The sequence below is a fragment of the Strigops habroptila genome, chromosome 3 (assembly GCF_004027225.2).
Source record: "Strigops habroptila isolate Jane chromosome 3, bStrHab1.2.pri, whole genome shotgun sequence".
In the NCBI taxonomy this organism is placed as follows: Eukaryota; Metazoa; Chordata; class Aves; order Psittaciformes; family Psittacidae; genus Strigops; species Strigops habroptila.
Genome location: NC_044279.2, coordinates 83648130 through 83668861, shown reverse-complemented (window position 1 = coordinate 83668861; position 20732 = coordinate 83648130). Strand labels below are relative to the sequence as shown.

The window sequence follows — 20732 nt, the reverse complement described above, 5'->3', positions numbered from 1 at the left end:
CCCGCCCCCTTCCCTAGCCTGGGCCAATGGCACCCGGCGGGCTCGTGATGTCAGCGAGAGCGCGGGGATTGCTCCGCCCACTGCTTGTGGAAAGAAGCGGCGGCGGCGGCGGCGTCCTGGCAACGGAGCGTCGCGCGGCGTGTTCGGCGGCGGTTGGCGGTGCGCGCGGCCAGCCCAGTTCGCCTCAGCCAGGCCGCGGGGAGCAGGGGGAAAACGCAGCCGAATCGGTGAGAAACGAGACCGGCTTGCTGTGGGGCGGGCGAGGGGCCGGTCCCGGGCCTAGACTGAGGCCTCTAGCCGGGAGGAAACTGGCGGCCCGCCACCGGGCCCGAGCAGCGCAGCTCCGGGGCGCCTGCTGAGCGGCCCCGGCTTCCCGCCTGTGTGCTGGCTGCTTTCCGCTTCCAGGCTGCGAGTGTTGCGGGGCTGGCCCGTCATGGACATTCGGGTTCGGCTGCACTAAGCTAGGAAGCTCTTTATCTTCCTACATTAGTAGTAAGTCTTAGCTCTGAGGTAGACCAGGTAAGTTGTGACACTTACCTGAACACTTGGTGGTTTATTTGCAATGAAATAAAACCCATTTTTTCCTGTAAGTGCATGCCCTGCCTTCACCTGGTTTTGTAGCCAAGCCCTGGGTTCACTTGGTTCATGTTCGTGGATCTGCAGGAGTACGGGCTGGTGTCCAAAATGAAGCTACAGTTTTAAAGTCTGAGTTTAAGCTGGAAGTAAGAGGCACATTTTTAAACTTAAATTTCAGAGAGAATTTTAGCAAAGCATTTATAGTTGGCTGTGTTGAGGTTTGATGGAAGAGCATTGACTTGACAGAAGGTGCTGCACTAACTCTAATTAATCTGTCTCATAACTGGTCTTGGTTTCACAGTCATTGAAATAAAAATGCCATTCTAATAAGGCAATGGCTTATACTGTTGAGCTGAACCCTTGCTTTGGGACTGGCTGCGGAGTAAGAAGTTCACGGTACTGGAAAATGGAAACCCCTTTCCCAGCAGTCCTTCCATAGTTGTCTCCCATCCAAACAGCAGCATGGTCTTCTGCCCAGAGCTACGTACCAAGGACCTAGGTACTGTCAGAGCATTAAGTGGCCTTGCAGTGTTGTTATTTTGGCTCTTTCCTGGTTTTTATCAAAAGAATCACAAATTGGTTATTTGTTATTTATATCAAAATAAGAGCAGGTTGAGAAGTGACCAAGAACTGCTTGAATTTAAAAACAGTGATCTTGGAGAAAAAAACAAAACACAACAAACCACCAAACAAAAAAACCCAAAATTACTGTCTTAGTAAATCCTTAAGGGAAATCAAATGGAATGATGAGGTTTTGGGAGAGTGGAGGAAATACGTTTCACATTGGATTGCATGATCCAATGAATATTATTTAATCAGTTCAATTATTTGTTTGTTTGTTTGTTTTGGCAAAACAAGCTGCCATGATAAGGATTCCAATTAAGAGCCCTTTATTATTATTGTTATTATTACTAGAAGTACTGCTATGGATACATAGCAAAACTAGATTACTGTCATAAGACATTGCCAAGAACAATTTCCAGATAAAACACTTAAGCAGGTTGGTTGGAGGTTTTCAGATGTGCATTCCCAGTGCAGTTTTAAAGTTAAAAGTACCTGCTTATCTAAAAGTCCTTAAATTGTTGATTACAGCTAACTATAGATTAAAATAATTTCTTGGTTAAGGATTCTTTTGGTGCTTCAAGATGTATCTGGTAACTGAAGGGAAATTCTGTTGTCAGTTTGGCATAGACTGGAACTTCAGGACTGTCAGCATAAAAAGTCTATTTCTGACTGCCTGCTCTGCATTTTTAAATTCACGCTTCATTTTCATTTGAGATAATATTCAGATATACTTTCACCAAGTGGGACAGAATTTTGTGTTTGGAATAGGGAGATGAAATAAAAGATTTGAATGTGAGCATAAAAGGTGTATGGCTAAGCTTCTTGATTCTTGGTGTGTATACTTTTACATTCAAAAAAAGAAAAAAAGGAAGCTTTAGTTTAATCCATATGGTCTGCCACAGGACTGTGGTGTGGAAAGGATTTCAAGGGAAAGAAGGTTTATTCTTGGCATGTTAAAACTGAGTAGTAGATCAAAACCTCAAAGCTTTGGTAGTTTGTTTTGTGAGGTATGAAGAAGTGGCATTTCTTTTCATGCACATTTAATGAAGTGTTGATTCATGCTAAATGGAATAAGTGGAATTGGAACAAAATAAGCTTGATTATGCTTTTACAGATTTGAAGGTTAAAGTCAGTGGCATAACTGTTGTTATGATGGATCTGTACAGAGCACTTTTGTTTTGCACATAATTGTCCATTCTGCTGTAATGAATTTTTGCCCTAAATAAGCCAAATAACTGAAATTTCAGATAGCAGGTCAGGAGAGAAATGGTAGTTCTACACAATCTGTACTGTATCATGTTTAAGAAACCACCAGAATTAACAGCACTTCACTATCTGCCAGCAACAAAAAATTCCCTGGTATTTTAGTAATGCACCATTTCAGCAACTATGTGCATCGACATCTCCTAAGCAGCACACAGGATAAAGAACTGTTTAAGAGAGTGTCACAGGAGTGCTGCGTTCAGTGTTAAACTGTTAATTTAATTTTTTGGTGATATATGCTCTGGAGTGCTGCAAGGATGGGGCAATAAGTTTGTGTTCTGTTCACAGATCCTGCCTGCTGCCCATGGCTTTCAGGGATGTGAATGCAAGGCGACACATTGGACTTCAGCAACTCTCTTCCTTAGCCTTAGCTGGAAGAACATTACTGGGGCCAGTGAAATCATGTAAATTCATTGTGGATGAAAGCACCAACCAAAGCACATTGATTTGTTCTGCTGTTAGACTGATTGAAAGTCTGGACTTAACTAGTGCTGCCGGACAGCTTCTTAATGAAACCATTCAGGCACAAAACAAGGAGTTTAAGACTGGGATGAGTACCCTTTTGTTTCTTGTTGGTGCGTGGAGCAATGCTATAATGGAATGCCTCCAGCAGAATGTTCCGGTTTCAGCAATAGTATCTGTCATGTCCGAGGGGTTGAACTCTTGCTGTGAGAGAGTCCAGTGTCTTCAAATATCAATACATGATGTAAATAAAGAGCTCTGTTCTAGCAGTGTTAGGCCAAACACTTTTAAAAGCAAAACTTGCCAAATTGGATGTGACAGTCTTCCAAATCCCCAGCTTTTCCTGTATTTTCAGAAAGATATTTCTGTACCAGAAGTAATTCCAATAAATTCTTGTTCCCATCAGGATGATGATTGTAATTTTAAAAAGCACCTGGTTTCGCCTTTGGCTGGCTTTGGTTCAGTAGCTTCTCTTGTCAAACCCGTGGGTGACAAAAGTACATCTGTGATTTCTAGAAGTGGTGTTACCACATCCAGCTGTAACAAACAAAAGCTAACCCATAGCAGGTACTTCAGCACTCTAGGAAAAAGCTATTTTTCAAGTCAGCAAGGTAATTTTCAGGGATACCTTCTGGGAACATCAGCAGATTCATGTGAATGTTGTGGTTTAGGACACCTGGCAATGGCTCTGAGCCATGGAAATGAGACTAGCATGAAACTGCTACAAAGCATTGTTACGTATCAGCAAGAGAGAGCAGAACACAGTGGCTCTTCCCAGTTTAATGTTGCAGAAATTGTGACATGCTGCTTACTGGGCCTGCCTGAAAGCTATTCTTGTGCCTCCCCAGGCTTCGTCACATTGGTATCACCAGAACAAGTCACAGTCGTCGAATACTTTGAAGACAAACTCCTTCGGATTCTGCTAATAGATGGTGACCTAACTGAGCGATATCGTCACTTAGGTTTTAACAGATCATGTAATGTGAGGACCATAGTGGAGCATCCTAGGCTGCAGGAAGAAGACCTGTGGCTAAGCAGAATGTTAGATAATCTGATAAACTTTGAAGTAAACCTGGTTTTGGTCAAAGGAAATGTGTGTGAAAACTTAATGGAAAGATGCATAGCAAATAGTATATTGTTAATTAGTTCTGTGACTTGGAATGTGTTGTGTTCCTTTGGGGAGGTCACCGGCGCCCAGCCAGTGACATACCTCACCCAGCTGAACGCTTCTTTTGTGGGAAGTGGGGCCCAAGTGGAATTGTGGAAGGCCTGTGATGGGCGTGCAATGGATCTGGGTGAACTTGTACCAGTCAGAGTAAAAGCACGAGGAATTCCTCTGCTCACAGCCGTGCTTACCACTACTATAGCTTCAAAGATGCAGCTCATTGAAGACCAGTTCTGGACTTTAGTGTATCGACTCCATCATGCTTTAAATGACAAGAAGGTTTTTCTTGGCGGTGGTGCAGTGGAGCTCTTGTGCCTCAGTCACATTCAGATGCTTGCCGAACAGCCTTTACAGCCAGCAAATCAAAATGCTGTGAAAGAGTTTCACAATCCTTGGCTGGCAGCATCTGCAACTGAGTATAAATCAGTTGTGCTCCAAGCATTAGCAAGTGGCTGGAAGCAGTATCTTTTGGTGGTTATGTGTAACACCACTGCTGCATCGGAGTTGGAAGCGTGCACCTCAGTCGATCATCACCTCAGAAAAGCAGCTGACTGTGGCTCTCCTTCAGCATATATATTGAAAGAGTTTAGAAGAGGTGATCTGCTCAGGGATGGTGCTGGTCCCTTTGCTGGCCACAGGGAGGGTTTAAAGGTTTATGATAATGTTACAGCCAAGACAGAGGCATGGCGGAGAGCTCTAGATTTGGTGCTACTAGTGCTTCAAACAGATGCTGAAATTATCACAGGTCCCAGAAAGAATCAGCTATTGAACTCGCATGCCTCAAGTGAATATATGTTTTTATAGGACTTGTAGGCTTCATTTATAAGTCTGTGAGTCAGAGGAAGAAGTCCAGGAGCAACCTACACTTCTTCATAGTTTATAAAGCAAACATTTAGATGTGATTATGACTTCAGAGTCTAACAGCAGAAATCAGAAGATGCAACAGTCACAAAGTAGATAAAATTTCTCATTTCTAGAAACGGGAGTTAAAAACCAAACAGAAACCACTTGTGGGTTTCCCTCTAACCCCAGCCGTGCATTTCTAGCCAATAATACTGTCTGTGGATAGACTCATCCAGTCAAACTGACGAATCTTATTTAGCAGAGCAGATGTGCAGTTCTTATTTTCATTATAATGAGGAGTGCTAGGTAGGTGGACATGTTGAGTCCAGTTGGAGAAAAGGTTGATACTTTGGGTATGCTTATGTTCTGAACATGCGCTGTCTGTATAAGGTGTCTGGATTTGTGTTCTGTAAATTACTCTTTTTTTAATGTCTTTTAATGTCTTCTAAAGAAGAGTAGGAACGTAACATTGGCATACTTGTGTTAAATGAGAGTATATATAATGTAATTAATTTTTAATTAATATCTTGCTCTATTTCTGTACAATGCAAATATAAGAGTTAAAACTTGCAATAATTTATGAGGGCTACATTTTATGCTGAAAGATTGTATTAATAGATTCTATTTTTGCACATTTATATGGGCCTTATATCTCCTATTTCAAATATATACCCTTTGAAATTTCCCTCATTTTGACATGAATTTAGGCAGAATCCTCCCCTTTGGTGCTCCAGACTGGATGTATCTCTACACAAAGTTTTCTTTTACGTTGCAAGTTGGATTTTTAGATTATTCCTTTTGGGCTCTCTCAGTTATCCTTGCAAAGAGGAAAATGTTATATGTTTTAGCTGTTAGCTAAAAACTGGAAACAAATCTATCATGATGATTGAGGCAAGGCATTTTTACTGTCTTTTGGCACTTGAAATTTGAAAGCAGAGGCATGGACAACTGGCACTTTGTTGCAAGAAAGGAGTGTAACTATGGAGATACTTTTTTTCTGAATTTGGCATTCTGAACAACTAAGTGAAATGTCTTACCAGTGTCGTGAAAACAGACTGGGAAAAGAATGAAAATGGTGATGCTAAAGCAGATTCTTGCTTTTAGGAACTTTTTCATTAAAATGCTAATGTCTGGAAGTATTAGGGTTAAGCACTTACTGGTTGCAATTGCTGGTGCTGATGGCAGTCCTTCTGTGGTGAACGCTAAGAATTGGGGTAGGCTAAAGAGTGTTTTCTGAGGTGTGATTCAATGGAAAGGCAGACAGAACTTATTTTCCTTGTGGTATCTCCCCACTGCAGAAGACATCTCGGAGAAGAGCCATCAGCTGCCTCAAACCGCTGTGGCCGCAGGCAGTTCCCCAGTTGACCTCTACCAAGCTTTAACACAGTCCTCTGGCTTTGTGCCCTGTTGGAGTTGCTCTTTTCTCCTGGGAAGGGTTAGGGTTAGGATTCCCTGCAGAGGTGGGATAGGCTAATGAGGTTCTGAATTAACCTTAGGTACGAGATGAAATTGGGATCCTTAGAAACAGCTTTTGAGTGCTGAACTGACCAGAAGCCCTAACTTCATTTTTATAAAGAAAAGAATCCATCTAAATGCATTTTATCCCAGAGCTTTCTCCTACACTAGTCTCAAATTCAGATCTTTCACGGAACTGTTTACCCAAGTGGATCACACTAGGTGAATAATTGATATAATCTGTATGTCAGGAAAAGAAAGATACAGATAATGAAATTCATCCTCAAATATGGTTTAGGTACATATAGGTATATATGTCTGTGTGTATATTAAAGTAGTGTTATACAATGTTTTTTCAAAAGATTCAAAGTTCTCATTGCTCAATTACATATTTTTATTTTTTATATATTTGCATTCAACTCTCAGCTGGAAGGCTCTTAAGGAGCTTAAGGAGGCATGTTAATAGCAGTTGCCTTTTAGAAATAGGGGAGAAAAGCTTTTTCATGTGTAGATAGTTATGCTCCTAGTATTTAGTCATCTCTGACCTGAAACCGTAAATATTTTGGTTTTCTAAAAAACTCCGGAATTCAGTGGCTTTTGGCAAAATCTCATCAGTACTATAGGGGTTTATAATTTTATTTTGAAACAGTAGTTCCTAGCAGCATAGGGATCTAACGGTATTAAAGTTTTGATCAGTTGGTAATTGATGTTTAACTGCTTGGCCACACTCTTCGTGTACTAAGATATGAGAGAGAAAGAGTTTGGTAGGTCAAAAGAGGCAAAAGGAGTTAGTGGCTGTTAGGTGAGAAGGAAATGGAAGCACAGCGCAAATAAATATAAACAAACTCTGCTGCTCTGCAAGTGTTTGCAGATCATCTTTGGCTTTATACTGTTTTTCTTGAACCTCCTGTACTGAGCATTGCATAACCCCTGTTGCCAAGAAAAGATCCAGTTGCGCTTTATTTGAATAATAGAGTTAAGTGGATTATGGAAAAACTGCATACATGAATTGTGTTGAGGTGGTCCAAACAGCTATTTATAGGGCACTTAGATGCCGAGAACTGACACACCAAATGTTGAGAAAATCCAAAATGATGTAATTTTTCCAATCGGGCTTTTAAAAAGCACATAATGAGATATTTAAGTATTGTGATGCAGAGGTTTTCTAAAAAGCTGTGAAGCATTATATTTTGGTTACTTAACACTTGCTTTTCTACAGGCCAGTGAAATGGAAAATTGTATAAACTAGCTAGATATGGTATCCTGCATTACTTAAAATTATTTGTTTGATATACCTAGAAATTTAACATGCATGCTGTCCTCAAGGCATCTTCCTTCTGCAACGTGAAATACAATATACACGTGTGGCTGCCTCCACTTCAAAGCTCTTGAACCTCTTTGCAACACAGAATGGAGGTCCTGTGCATGTGTGCCCTGGCTCTTAGCACAGGGAGTGATTTCAGCTTCTCCCAGGCAGAGGCTCCTCCTAGGGTACACAAAGGCTGTTTGTGTAGAGTATGATGTGATGCAAGAGCTAAGCTTTTATATTTGATGTGCCTGGGAAATTGGGAAATGGCAGAGATTTTAGGGAAGGGATTGTCCCAAGGAGCATCTCACTCCCTACTGAAACCCTGTCCTAGTCAGGAGCCTCATTTCTCCCTTCCAGCCCAGTATCATCATTCCCAGCTCACTCCTCCTTCTATTTAGGGCTGATGCCATTTTATTTAACATTTATAAGGCCAACCTTTTAGGTGTCTCTGCTCCTTCATGATTTCCTGAAATGTAATAGAGGTCATAGCAACAAGAGCCTTGTCCCAAGGTGGGCCAGCCTAGAGGGCACAGCCTGCTTGCAAATTCTGGTCCAGTAAGGACTGATAACTGCAAGGACTGATTGAAGCAGATTATTTGGGATGCTCTTCTGGGCTGCTCTATCTCCACTTCCATTTATCCTGGGAAAGATTCAAGTATGGGGAGCAAAGTGGCTTTTTTTTTTTTTGATGATTCAACATTTCAAAAATCTACCTGCTGTCCTGTGCTCCTCATTTGGGGCAATAACATGGTTTGCTTTTTAGCTTAGAAACATCACCTGTGAGCATGTTCCTTTTTCACATGTTGGGGTCTAAGTTAGTGAGACTAGAAATTACCTTTTGCCCTGTTATTTCAGGAAACTGGTGCAAACTTGCACAAAAATACTTTTTGAAAAATGCAATGTAAAATGACACTAACAGCTATACATTACATCTTTTATACATCTTCTATACTCTCCAAGCACTCCTAGCACCTGTAAAATGTCACTGGGTGGAGTTAGTAGTAGTATCTAATTGAGTAAGAAACAAGTTTACTCTGGTGTCCATGTATGGAAGCTTCCTAACCTCTTGATTTCCTTTTGAACTTCTTGATTTATTCCTGCCAGTGTTTGTTTTAGAACAAAAGTTCTCAGCATGTGTCTTGCCCAGTGACATTAGGAAGTTTCCTTGTCTGAGGCTTTCTGCAAGTGGATCACAGTAACTGGGGATCTTGCATTTTTTCCTTTTTGAAGGGACCAGGGTGTGACTAGGTGCTCAAGATTGTGCCACAGTGATACGTTTGCTCTGTCCCTTGCACAACTTCTTTGTGTTAATTTTTTCCTTGGGAGTCTAGTTAAACTTTTTAGCTGTTGGTAACTTCCAGAATGTGATGATGCGTACTGCTGTTACTACAGCTTTTACCTTAAACTCACTTTTAAAAGTATTAACTTGCTGATAGCACTTTGAAGCAGAGAGAGCATATTCCAGTTTTATTCTCTTCCCATAGATCAGTAATCCTTTTGAGATCACTTCCACACCAGTGCAGTTAGAGCATAGTTTGTGTGACACAAATGTGGAAAAATCAAAAAATCACAGGCTAAATTCTGCTACTCGCCACCAGCGTTGCTGCATTAATTAACAATTTACCTCAAAACTGCAGGACATAGACCCTTTTCTTTCAAGATGTGTGTTAACCAAGTATGACTAGATCTGCATCCTTAAAGGACTTTTTCTTTGTAGATCACATTGCTCCAAGAACAATGTCCACAGGGATGATTTCAGCACAGTTGAAGGGAGAGAGAACAGCTCAAGTATGTGCACAAACTAGAGACTGGTTTGATCCTGAATGGTGGAAGGAAGAAAAAACCGCACTATTCCATCTATTTTGGCTTCCTATCTGTTTATTACATTAGTAATATCCATTTCTTTAGACTTTTGAAAAACACCCATCTTCCCATTTTGAAAGAGCAGTTAGCATTTATGGCTGTCCGGGTGTTGTAAATGAATTTTACAAATTCTATACTGTGTATTTTGCAGTGCCTAGTAGAGCTGAGACTGTGTCATGGGCATTCCAGTAAGCCTTGAGAACATAACCTGAGCTGGAACCTTCTGCAAGTCCTTACAAATGGTTGCAATACTTGCAGATGCAGCAGGGACTGATCAGGCACAGATGGTGAAAGCTCGTGGGAAGGACGGGAAACTAAGAAACCAAGGCCTGTATTTGGTTTTCCCTGACTAGCAGAGATTCAAAACAAAAGTAAAAATCTGTTTAAATGGAAAGGAATTCTTTCCTTGGGGACCAAGTGCTACTCCAAACAACAGGATTTTCAAAAAATTATTACAAGAGTATAAGAGTTAGCATTCAGTTTTTATTTAGAAGTAATGGGAAGATTGGTCCCTGCCTGTCTTTTATTTTAGCTCAAATAAGTAGATTGGGGTTTAGTGCTATTCACAACTTTTGTCTGCTGTGTTATGAGACCAAATATTTAACTAGTGTTGCAGATTTGGAGAGATGACTAAAAATAACACAGTTGGTGAACTTATTTATTTCTGAGGTGTAATCTGAGTCAGTGCTTTCACTGACTAAAGTTAAAAACAAAACAAAAGCAAATAAGAGGAACCCCCCATTTGTTAGCACTGGAGAGCCAAAATAACTCCATAGGAGTTGTATAAAATAGATTTTATTTATATATCTACATAGATGTACACATTCTCGAGCAGAACAGACAAAGTTTCTCAGTTAGCAACATTAACCTGTAGTCTAGTCATACAATCCTGAACTAGGGCAGTTAATCTATTCACCTCTTGTTATGCCAAAGAAAATGATTATAATACCTCCTTTTTCAGGATAACTATCTATTACCAGTAAATCCTCATTTTGTCCAAGAGCAGCGTTGTACAAAAAGAACCACTCCAGTAAACTGAAAAGAATTATGTCTTGTTTGGGGTATTAATTCCTGTATTTCATTTGCTGTTCCCTGTGTTTGCAGTCCTGTCTGTGGGTTGCAGCTCAAAGATACACATATACCACGCACGTACTAATTTAGGGGAAGCAGTCATGAATGCTGTATATATACGTGTGTATAATTCCATATCAGTATAATGTCTTTGATTCCTTAGTGATGAAAATTAGACTAATACACCTGCAGAAGTATGGATATGTTGATTAGATCAGTTTAATTAACTGACAAATTCCTCCTAATATATCATTATTTAAATTCCCTGAATATGCCTTGCTCAAGGTAAGGGGCAGTCAGTGTTCAGTCCCTCACTTCTCACTGCCCTTCATCTCTTTAGTTTATGTAAGCACTGTTTAAATACCCATCCAAAGCACATCATTCAAGTTCTTCTGGTTCAAGGATACTTGTTTTCTGGAGCCATTTAGCTGTGACAGAATGCTGATGGCTGCCAGAAGCCAGGAAACTCAGATGTAATTTGCAGTAAGAGAGCTTTACTGGAAAAGAAGCCCAAATCCTTCTTTGTTTATCTGAAGTACCAGGCAGTTAACTTAAAAATGTTTTTATGCATGACCCTGGCTGTGCAATTATTCTAGCTTCTATTTTCGAAGTATTTGGCATCTCAGAGCAGTGCTGTAAATAAGCTCAACAGAATTGCCGTATGTAAGATCAGTAATTACTATACATGGGGTTTCTGTGGCTAATAGAGGAAAGGCTCTCAAATCTCAGCTCCAGCGATGAATACTTGGGACTGTTTCCCAAGTGAGCTTGAGGAGGACCTCCAGCCTTCCACATTCCTCTCACAACCTCTGATAAAGCCAGTGAAACTGTGGAAGAAGAGAGGAATTTCAAAGCCAGGATAAGCTGAAGGAAATTACTTAAAATTCCAGTGTCTCTTACTTGTTAAGTCTGATCATTAAACAGACTTATTACTAAACTGTTGAAGAAAGATTTTCCAAAATACAGGGGCTAATTTAAAATTTGTTAAGTCTGATCATTAAACAGACATATCACTAAACTGTTGAAGAAAGATTTTCCAAAATACAGGGGCTAATTTAAAAGTGCATGACTTCTGTCTGTGCCAAGAGGTGCTGTTTTAATTAACTGTCTTCGCTTACCTGTAAAATAGAATTTTAGACTGCCCTACAACATGATACTTGGAATTTAACACATAACTATGATGTGAAGAGGCATTATGCAAACAGGATGTTCCATATCCTGTCCTCCCTCAAATGATCATGTCCATCTCTCAGCTAACAAGTTAAAATGGGATTTGTTTTGAATTGGGTTTCTTTTAAAAGGCCAGTCAAGCAGTTTTCTTTCTGTTTTATGTGTTGCTATGAGTTGCTACCACAAATTCAGTTTTTGAATGAGAATTTACAGATGCTTTTTCTGTAAATACATTTTTCATGTATGACAAGATGTTACTATGCTGATATGTTATTCTTAGGAGGCTGGAGGGGAAGGGGGAATCATACTTTGGTCATGAATTAATATAGGAACCAATCCCTTTTTCATAAAAACAGCAGTGAAGTTTCCCTTGCTTTGCGGAGTTAAAGGCTTAGTCTATAAGAAACAGATTATTGCAAAAACATGATTGTCCTTTGCTCTTCTGAGTACTGGAGAAGGGTGTCTTTCTGATAATTTCTTAGTGGAAAGAAATGTAAAATTGAGGACTGCTAATGCTGATGAGCAGTGCAACCTTCATTAAAAGCCACGCTTTCTCAGATGAACCTCTAATATGCTCTAATAGCAATAGCAATCGAGTACTTAATGATGACCTGGAAAAAATTTGCTTCCAAAATGCAGTAGGTTGAGCCATCCTTTCCATGGAAGAATCTGAAGAGGGTTAAGAGCCCACCATCCCTACTAGTTAGAGGATGTCTCCTGCAGGGAATGTCACTGAGGGAGAGTAGTCAGCTCTTGAGACAGTCATACCCAGCTCTATCAATCTGTTTCTTATGTCTAATACTGCCGACTCTGTGGAGAAGAAACTCTACACTCTGTATAGTGTGTAACAAGATGAGGCCTTGGATAATATTTAGGAGCAAAAATTACTGTAGTAATGAATGAGTGTTTGAAGTCATTTAAGATTTGGCTTCTTCACCTTGAAAGACATTTTCTTGATTTGCAAACTTGATAAAGTTGATGGAATTTGTCTAAAAGGCTCCTGCATTGCTTGGCTATACAGAATTCCCACAAGTCTGGACTCTGTAAGGTTAATATCTAGGACAGGGAGTTCTCAGAGGGTAGTAGTAAAACTTGACAGTGAACACAGTAGCTCTTTTTTGGGATATAGGGTGAAGATTAAACTACAGCAGTTACAGTGTGCCAAGCAGAGCTACTAGTAGTCATACAACATACAGTGCAAACTCAGTAGAACAGAATGGTTCCTCTACGTACAAATTGGCATACTGGCAGGATGGAATAAATGACTTCTTTTAAAACACTCTGGAAATGAAATGAGATTGCAGTATATGTGTGGGGTTTTGAGTTCCACTAATTCTTTTTAACACCTCTTTTAAAGAATCCCTTATAATCTGCAATCATTTACTTTGCATGCAATCTCTTTATTTATGGCTTTGATATTAATCTTCAGTGTCAGATCTCTGTCCGTGATTGTCTTGATCTGCCAAAAACGTAAGAAGTTGCCCCTTGTCATGCTTCCTATATTGCTGATGTGATGCACTGCTGGGTCAGGCATTTTTGACAGCAATGATTTTAATATTGCAAGCAGAAAATTAACAGACTTTATTGTTGAAGATGTGTTGAAAATCCTTACCTCCTCTGTTTGGTTTGTCGGGTTGGTTTTTTTTTTGGTGGTGGTTTTTTTTTTTTTAAGCAGAAACTTAAATTGCCTTTTTAGAATTATGCTTTCATCTATGTCTGGCTTTTCTCCTGCTCTGTTTGCTCTTGAGTCCCCAAAATTAGCAAGAGTAATGTTCTAGTTTGCAGTGCAGTAGGAAAGAATAACTTAACTTTCTAAAATGTAATAAACAGTACAAGACCTGGAACAAATACAAAACCTTCAGACAAGGTGAAAGCCCCCAGAAGAATACCTCTATTCAAAATGTCTGTGGATGTCTGCAAATACTGCCAGGAGCTTAAGTCTTGTCCTTTCCCTTTCCAAACATGTGTATTAGGTTTTTCTTTAAAAATACATACTGTATCCTTGAACTCTTCCCTGCTTCTAGTCAAAGAAGGTAGTATTTCCTATTTCCTTTAGACTAGTTGATTCATACACAAAATAAAATCTGTGAGACATTATTTTGGTCTTGGTTATTTCTCTCTTGTGATATTGGATGGAAAACAGTCTTTCTGAAATATTCAAGCTTTGAAAAACAGCAAATGTTTCTAGTTATTGAGGGTTTTTTATGTGGGTTGTAAAAATAAAGTACTCTTAATTAAGCTTCCTTTAGAATAGATTCATCTCCCATTTTGCCTTCCCTTCTTTGCAAATTCATTGCTTTCAGCAAGAATCATAAATAGATGAAAACCTACATGCTTTACATTAAATGTTAATCTGAAAACAAAACAAAATCCCAACAAATTCCCTGAGGAGAAAATACAATAGATGTTACCTGGCTTGACATCTCGGGGATTTCACTGGGTTTAAATCTGTTTCTAACTGATCCGATCCAGCTTTGTTTAAAATGCCACTTATCCTTGAAGACCTGTATGTGCTATGCAGCAAATCTTCTCCTCATAAGGTCAGCGTTGTGTGGAGTTTCTCCTGTGGGTGGAGAAACTGAGACCCTGTTGTGGTTGTCCCCTGAGACCAGTTGTCAGCCCACGGGGATGGCTTGATTCCCCAGAGCAGCCTTGTAGGCCAGGATCTGGCAAACTATTCTGCACTGTGCCTTTAATAATAATCAAATAAATAGTCTGAGCAACTACTGGGATCTGTCTATCTCTGAACTGTGGGACCCACAGTAACATGGGGCTGCCATACATTTAATCTTTTTAAGCCCCTGTGCGTTGCTCTGCTGGTGCCTCTTCATAAAGAGAGAAGCATGGTAAATCTGCCAAGTTAACTTTATCTTTAGTCTGTTTCTCTTCTTACACTGTACTTTATTTCTCTGTTGTGTTTTGTTTTTAATGGAACTAATTATAATCTTCCCTCCCCTTGTTGTTTGCAACAAAATATCTGCTTTACAGACAGATCAAAAAGGTTTTATTTTTTATAGGAAGCTCAGTTACAGACGTATGCTTCCATAATGCGTGTAGGTTAGATTAATGTAATGTTAGATTAATGTAATGCACATGGATGACTTAAATTCTTAAATTTCTTCCTTAAATATGAGCTTTGCAATTCTTTTGGGGTCAAATATGATGGAGTGAGAGATTGTCTGTTGTTTAATGTGTCATCTGTTCCACCTGGGTGACGCCCATCTGTTTGAATGTCACAAGCAGAGGCTAATTTTGTAGCTGTGCTGTTGCCAGCAGCCTAAGAAGGATTCTTTGTTGCATTTATTTATTCCTTTTTATTTGCCTTGAAATCTCTGCTCATTATAGCCTGAGTTTCTCTCTGTGGTCTGTTGAGAACAACAGCCAAAGTCCCACTGAAATTTAACTTAATGAGAAGGAGTCATAAGTGCTCTAGGATTTATTCTTGGATTGTTTTAGTCTGTCACCATCTTTTATTAGCTGATAATTTCATGTTCATTAATGACAAGACAGTCAACCAGCATATCCTTTACAGTAGAGGTTGTCTTTACCGTAGTAGCTTTTCGTATTAAAAATCCAGGCAAGAGAGAATTCTTCCTGGGCTTCCAAAATGTGAGTAGAAGGAAGGGATTAATATAAAGATGATGGCCTCGTCATCTGATCTAGCCTCTTAAATTCTTTTTGATGTGCCAGCTCCAGAAATTCTTCAAACTTATTTTCTTGCAATCCCCTGTATATTCTGCTTCTAACAAATTCCTGTGAGAATGACTGCAACAGATCAAAAAATGAACTTGGTTTTGAATCACATTTAAAATTGGCAGGAAAGCGAGGGACTTAAAGCCAAACCCCACAATATCCTCAGATATGAAATATTTGGGATCAAGAGCCCAGTGTTTGCTTCTGAGAAGAAGTAGGGCTACTTGTGATTCGCTGCAATCAATCAGGACTTTCCAGTCATCTGAAAGAAATGACACTGAAAATGAAGTGCATGTTAAGACAGAGGCACTGTATAGCTTTGTCTGGAGGACGGTATCAGCTGTGGGTGGGACTGCCTCCCTGGTGTTATCTAGGGTAATGTATAAGCCAGGCTGGAGAATATAATGAGTAAATTTTTGATATTTGGGGTACCTGTGGGAACCATGTAACCTTCTCAAGCCACTTTATCACCTAGGAGGACTCCAGTGTACCCTACAGGGAACTGCCTATAGGCTGTGCAGTCTTAGAAAGGACAACTCTGGGGAAGGATGTATTGTCAATCTTCCCTTCAAAGGAGAAAATCCCCATTCCCGTTTTTGTAGTTTTCCAGCATTACCTAGTTTTTGTTAACCAAGTAAGCCCATGCCCCATGTCTTACCTCCAGTTAGGTCTTTAAAGGTTTATTATTTCACTGTAATAATGAATGTCTGCTCATTGCCTTGCAGGTATGTTTGAGGCAGCAAAAATCCACTGCACACAGCAACTATCAATGGCAATTCCTTATAAGAAGTTTGGTGTAATTGCTGCAATTACACCAGATAATCTCTTACTGTTACATCAGACATAATTCTGAAGGCATTATATATAGCCAATATTTCAAACTATACTTAGAGATTGATAGGATATGTATGTTGCAGACTTTGCATTAATCTGAAGCAACTCAGTTCCACAAGAAATTCTAGAGGGGAGTAACCACTTGAAGCCTAAAACTACTCCACTGCCATTATTGCTCTCTTTTCATATTTAAATCTTGCAATTAATATTATTAAAAAAAAAAAAAAAAGACAAATACAGACCTTATGTGAAACACAAAGAAATCGTTAAAAGCTGCATCCATGAGGATCTCTGGGCAGAGTGCCATAACACAACCATTCACCCAGCATGATGTAATTATAAATTAAACATCTCTAAATAAAACAAATTCCAAGTTGAAAATAAAATAAAAATCCTTCAGACTTCTGCTCATTTCTTTGTGGTAGAGGATCGTATCTATCTCACTTTTAGAAATTATCCTCTATCCTCCTGCATACTGCAAGGTCTGTGGTGTCTGCATGCTCTGTACAAGTGGGGTTTCTTGGAGGGGACACCTCGTCAAGTATTGCTCAAGTCCATATTTAATTCAAAAGAGACTCAATTCAGGAGGATTTAGAGCAAGTCTGATGCTTACTGGGATTTTTTTAGAGATACTAAAGAATGGCATGTAATGATATTCTACATTTATGACATATATAAATGTGCCTCCTTTTCTGGAAAATGGTATATTCAGTTCATATCAACTGGATTCATTTAAATAAAGGGTCACTGACAATGCTAATTTGAGACATAATCTTTTTACGCTTAAACTAGAACAAAATCTCTAGTACTTTCTAATTTCCTGTAGGTTTTGAAGTAACATATCCTCTCTCTTACTTTTATCTAAAGGAACATTTTGCATTCAGTGTTAGACAGAACCCTTAAGCCAAACTGGATCTGATGACTCTTGGGACGTGCTTGAGGTAAATACTCTTTCAGGAAAGTCAGCCAAGTAATTGTAGTAACAACTTACGTTATCATTTACTGCTGTATTTCCAGAAGGAGAAAGAGTAACAAATAGAAACCTTAGTTAGTGAAAAAGTTAGAAAAAGAACTTAAGTCTTGTGAATAAATGAAATGGATGTTGACACAGTGTTTAAGATTATTGCTGAACTTCTTTTTTTTCACTTAAACCAGATTTATTTTTAAATTTTCTATGTGTGCTGCTGTCTTTCACAGCATATGTTTCAACATAATGTTACCTTCTGTTTCAGAGGTTAGATCCATACGTTAAATAGATCTGCCTTCTCCATCAAACCCAGAAGTATTCATTAGAATTGAAGATTACTATAATAAAATTCTGCAGCATAAAATATCTTCATGTAGATCAGATTAATTATGAAACTGAATAAACAGGTTACTTTATCACGGAGGTTTGGAATAACTGCAAGAAAATGGTTTGACCAGTCAGGTACAAAATAGAAGACCAAATATTACACAATTTTTTGGAACCTTCTAATTAAATTAAAGTAAAAAAAAAAATCCTCTCCATCATCTAGATAACCCTAAATGTACAATCTGTTACTAAGATGTTTTGAGTAGGAAAAAATGAATTTTGTGAAGAGGAGCATAAACCTATGGCTTTAAGGGAAGGCTTGTCAGGTGAGTTTTCTGTGGACATTTGAAGTCATTAAGGGTGTCCATGGTAAACACAAGTATTGTAACAAATGTTAAAAATCAAGCTTTTGTGCTTGCTGATTAGATGTTTTGGTTTCCCCTTATTACATTGTTATAGAAATAGAGACCACATGTTTCATTGTGAATTTCTGTACTAGGTTTTGGAACTTTAATCCTAAATTTTTCTTAGACTTTTCAATACCTGTCAAGGGATATGATTTAATTTCAGAATTCTGTCCAATGTGTATTGTAGGTTTTATTTTGATAATAACAGCTTTTGTTTCTGATTGTAAGCCAATTAACTGAAATGTTTTCTGTTGTGTGATGAGTAGGAAATCAGCTTTCTTCCTATTTTTTTAAAACGGCTGTCATGTTCATAAGAGCTTACTACTGTTCACTCTCTCAGAACAGAAAATTAGAGCTCTGAAATGAAAGTAATTTAAAAACAATAATAGAAAAGTAATATAGCCTAGCGACAAAGGTCATATTTGGTGATCTGCCAAATATGTAATTCTGAAGTACTGAACAGGTGAGATTCTTGGTCCTGTTTCCAAGTGGTGCAAGAATACCACCAATATATTTCTTTACTACAAAGGCAGGCTGGGGAAATAATTGCTATTATTTATATCCAGCCTAGTCATCTCCATACTCTCCTCCCACTTCTCAGCTCTTCCTTTGTTTCCTAGGTGTGTTAAATCAGCAAGGCTTAGCATTGCTGTCATCTGGTCTGTACTTTCCAGCTCTCTACCATCTGAAAAACTATTCTCTGGACAAACTGGATTCTGGAGTAAGTCTTCTTTGCACCTTGTGAACAGCAGCAACCCAGAGCTGTTGTGCTTAGTCAACTTAAAATGACAGCTGCTGTTAATAACAATTAGAACTTGTTAACACTAATTGCATGGGTAACTTATGAAATAAATGCCTGCTTGTTCACTGGTTATTTAATTGAAGTAATGTATAGACTATCAAGCAGCCAATAACAGCAGTGACTGGAGAAGGATTATGAATCCAACTAACTTCTCCACTTTCAATTCTTTAGAGATTGTTTATTGAGGTTTTTCACTCTCCAGTGAATAAGAAATGCTGAGTAAAAAGATATTACATAAATTGGCTGACATTTGCAGTGGACTACCTAATTCTTGTCGCCTGTGTGTGTGGTGGCTGTGCGTGTATGTGCACATGTGCCTGGTATTGTCAATGAGTTCCCGACCTACTCCCCTCTGCTCCCAGCAGGCTGTTGCGAGCCTGAATTTTGGGGTTACGTAAGAGACAATCCAGGAAAACACGCTGAGCTATTTGGAATTTACCCTCAGCACTAACCTCTTTCCTCCATTGTGTCATACACTTTTTTTAAAAAAAACCCAACTTTTTGTTGTTTTTGTTTTGCGGAGTGTCGGGTTGTGTCTCATCTGAAAAAATTATGTCTGTCTGTCGTGGGGAGGGAATTGGGTGTACCAGAAGACTTTTGCTTGCTTCTGCTTTCCGTGGGCTGTGGCTGTAATCCCTGGAGTTAAAAACTTCTTCTTTTTCTGACAACTGGGAATTGAAGATTAACAAGGGCAATAGTGCATCAAAGAGAGATTAAAATAATGAGTTGTTAAGGCAATATCTTTACCCTAACCTATAGAGCGGTGCAACTGCCACACAAATGGCACCTGCATCCTGGGAAAGGGCTAGCAACAGGTACTATGTCTAAGAACACTTCTTGTTTTTCTTCTTTCTGACAAATTATTTGCCTTAAATGTTATGAGATTATACTTTATGGCCAGTGAAAATGGAGCCATTTCTAGTGAGAATAGATTGACATGAAAATCATAAAACATGTTCCAGTGAAAGCACGTCTCATGCATTTCAACATGAACATCACCTGTTTGCTATGTGTAACCCTCCTCTGAGCTGTGCTATTTTGGGGTGATGCTTTATATTCCTACACATTTTTAAGGATTTTTTTCAGCAAGTTTTGGTTGGTCTGTCTTAAAACACCAGAAGCACCTGATAGTAGAATTTTCTTAGGCTAGGCTGGAACATAGTGTTACTTTGTTACACGTGATTTTTCTTTTTTGGCCTAGAACCTTAATCCCCATTCCACTGGAATTTCATAGCAAAGGTCTTAATGATATTTGGTTTTGCTTTTAAAAGCAGTGGGATCAGACCACTGTACCCTGCCTCTGCTTTGTAAGGTATTGAAGAGAATGCTTTTAGAAGTGGGGAAATTCTCAACCGTTATGAGCTTAATCTTTTGCAGGTTGAAGTCAATGACATTTAACTACAGCTAAATTACTCCCAGTACCACTGTTTTTCCAATAGATCAAAATAAGACATGAGGTAAGCAAAAGCAACTCCTTTGTTTATACTCACTTGTACAACATTTGAATTCTGGCCAGTTCCATTTAGTCTACCAAGCTAACTGCATACAATTTGTTCCAGTCTTTTCATCTCATGGCTTGCAGCATGATTTGCCTTTCTTTCATTAATCGTCCTAGAAAACAAACTTGTGCTTGAGAGGTAGTGTAATTGTGTTTTCAATTACCCCGCATGGTAGTAATCCAAACGTCATCATAGATGCTAATCTTTTTTTTTTAAAGACAGTACACAAAGATGACATAAAGAGGCCGAAATAAAATAGTTAAAGACTATTTACTGCTGATCTATTTTGTATGTCAATGGAAGAACAAAGGTAGCCTGCTTTACTAATTTTAAGAACCAAAACTGTTCACCTCTGTCGCCCCTAACATGTGATATAGTAACACGCATGCTGCAGCTTTTCTGAATTTGGTGTTGTGACTTGCACATATGACAGCCAAAAGCATTTTTTTACCGCTTCTTAAA

At 39.0% G+C, this 20732-nt stretch overlaps 2 protein-coding genes across 2 annotated transcripts in view; both read left to right on the top strand.

Moving 5' to 3' along the window:
- The first annotated feature begins 73 nt into the window (after positions 1 to 73).
- On the top strand, positions 74 to 16497 carry BBS12 (Bardet-Biedl syndrome 12). Its single transcript, XM_030478205.1, has 2 exons — positions 74 to 227; positions 2692 to 16497. The coding sequence occupies exon 2, from the start codon at positions 2708 to 2710 to the stop codon at positions 4832 to 4834; it is 2127 nt and encodes a 708-aa protein (XP_030334065.1). The 5' UTR covers positions 74 to 227; positions 2692 to 2707; the 3' UTR covers positions 4835 to 16497.
- Positions 12177 to 20732, top strand: part of FGF2 (fibroblast growth factor 2) — a 51353-nt gene continuing 42797 nt past the window's right edge. The window contains exon 1 of the mRNA XM_030478207.1: positions 12177 to 12187. The gene's annotated coding sequence lies outside the window, so the exon portion shown is untranslated. The remainder of the gene's footprint in view (positions 12188 to 20732) is intronic.

What these genes read in the sequence shown, in the direction of transcription:
- BBS12 (XM_030478205.1), top strand. Translation starts at nt 2,708, where the DNA reads ATGGCTTTCAGGGATGTGAATGCAAGGCGACACATTGGACTTCAGCAA.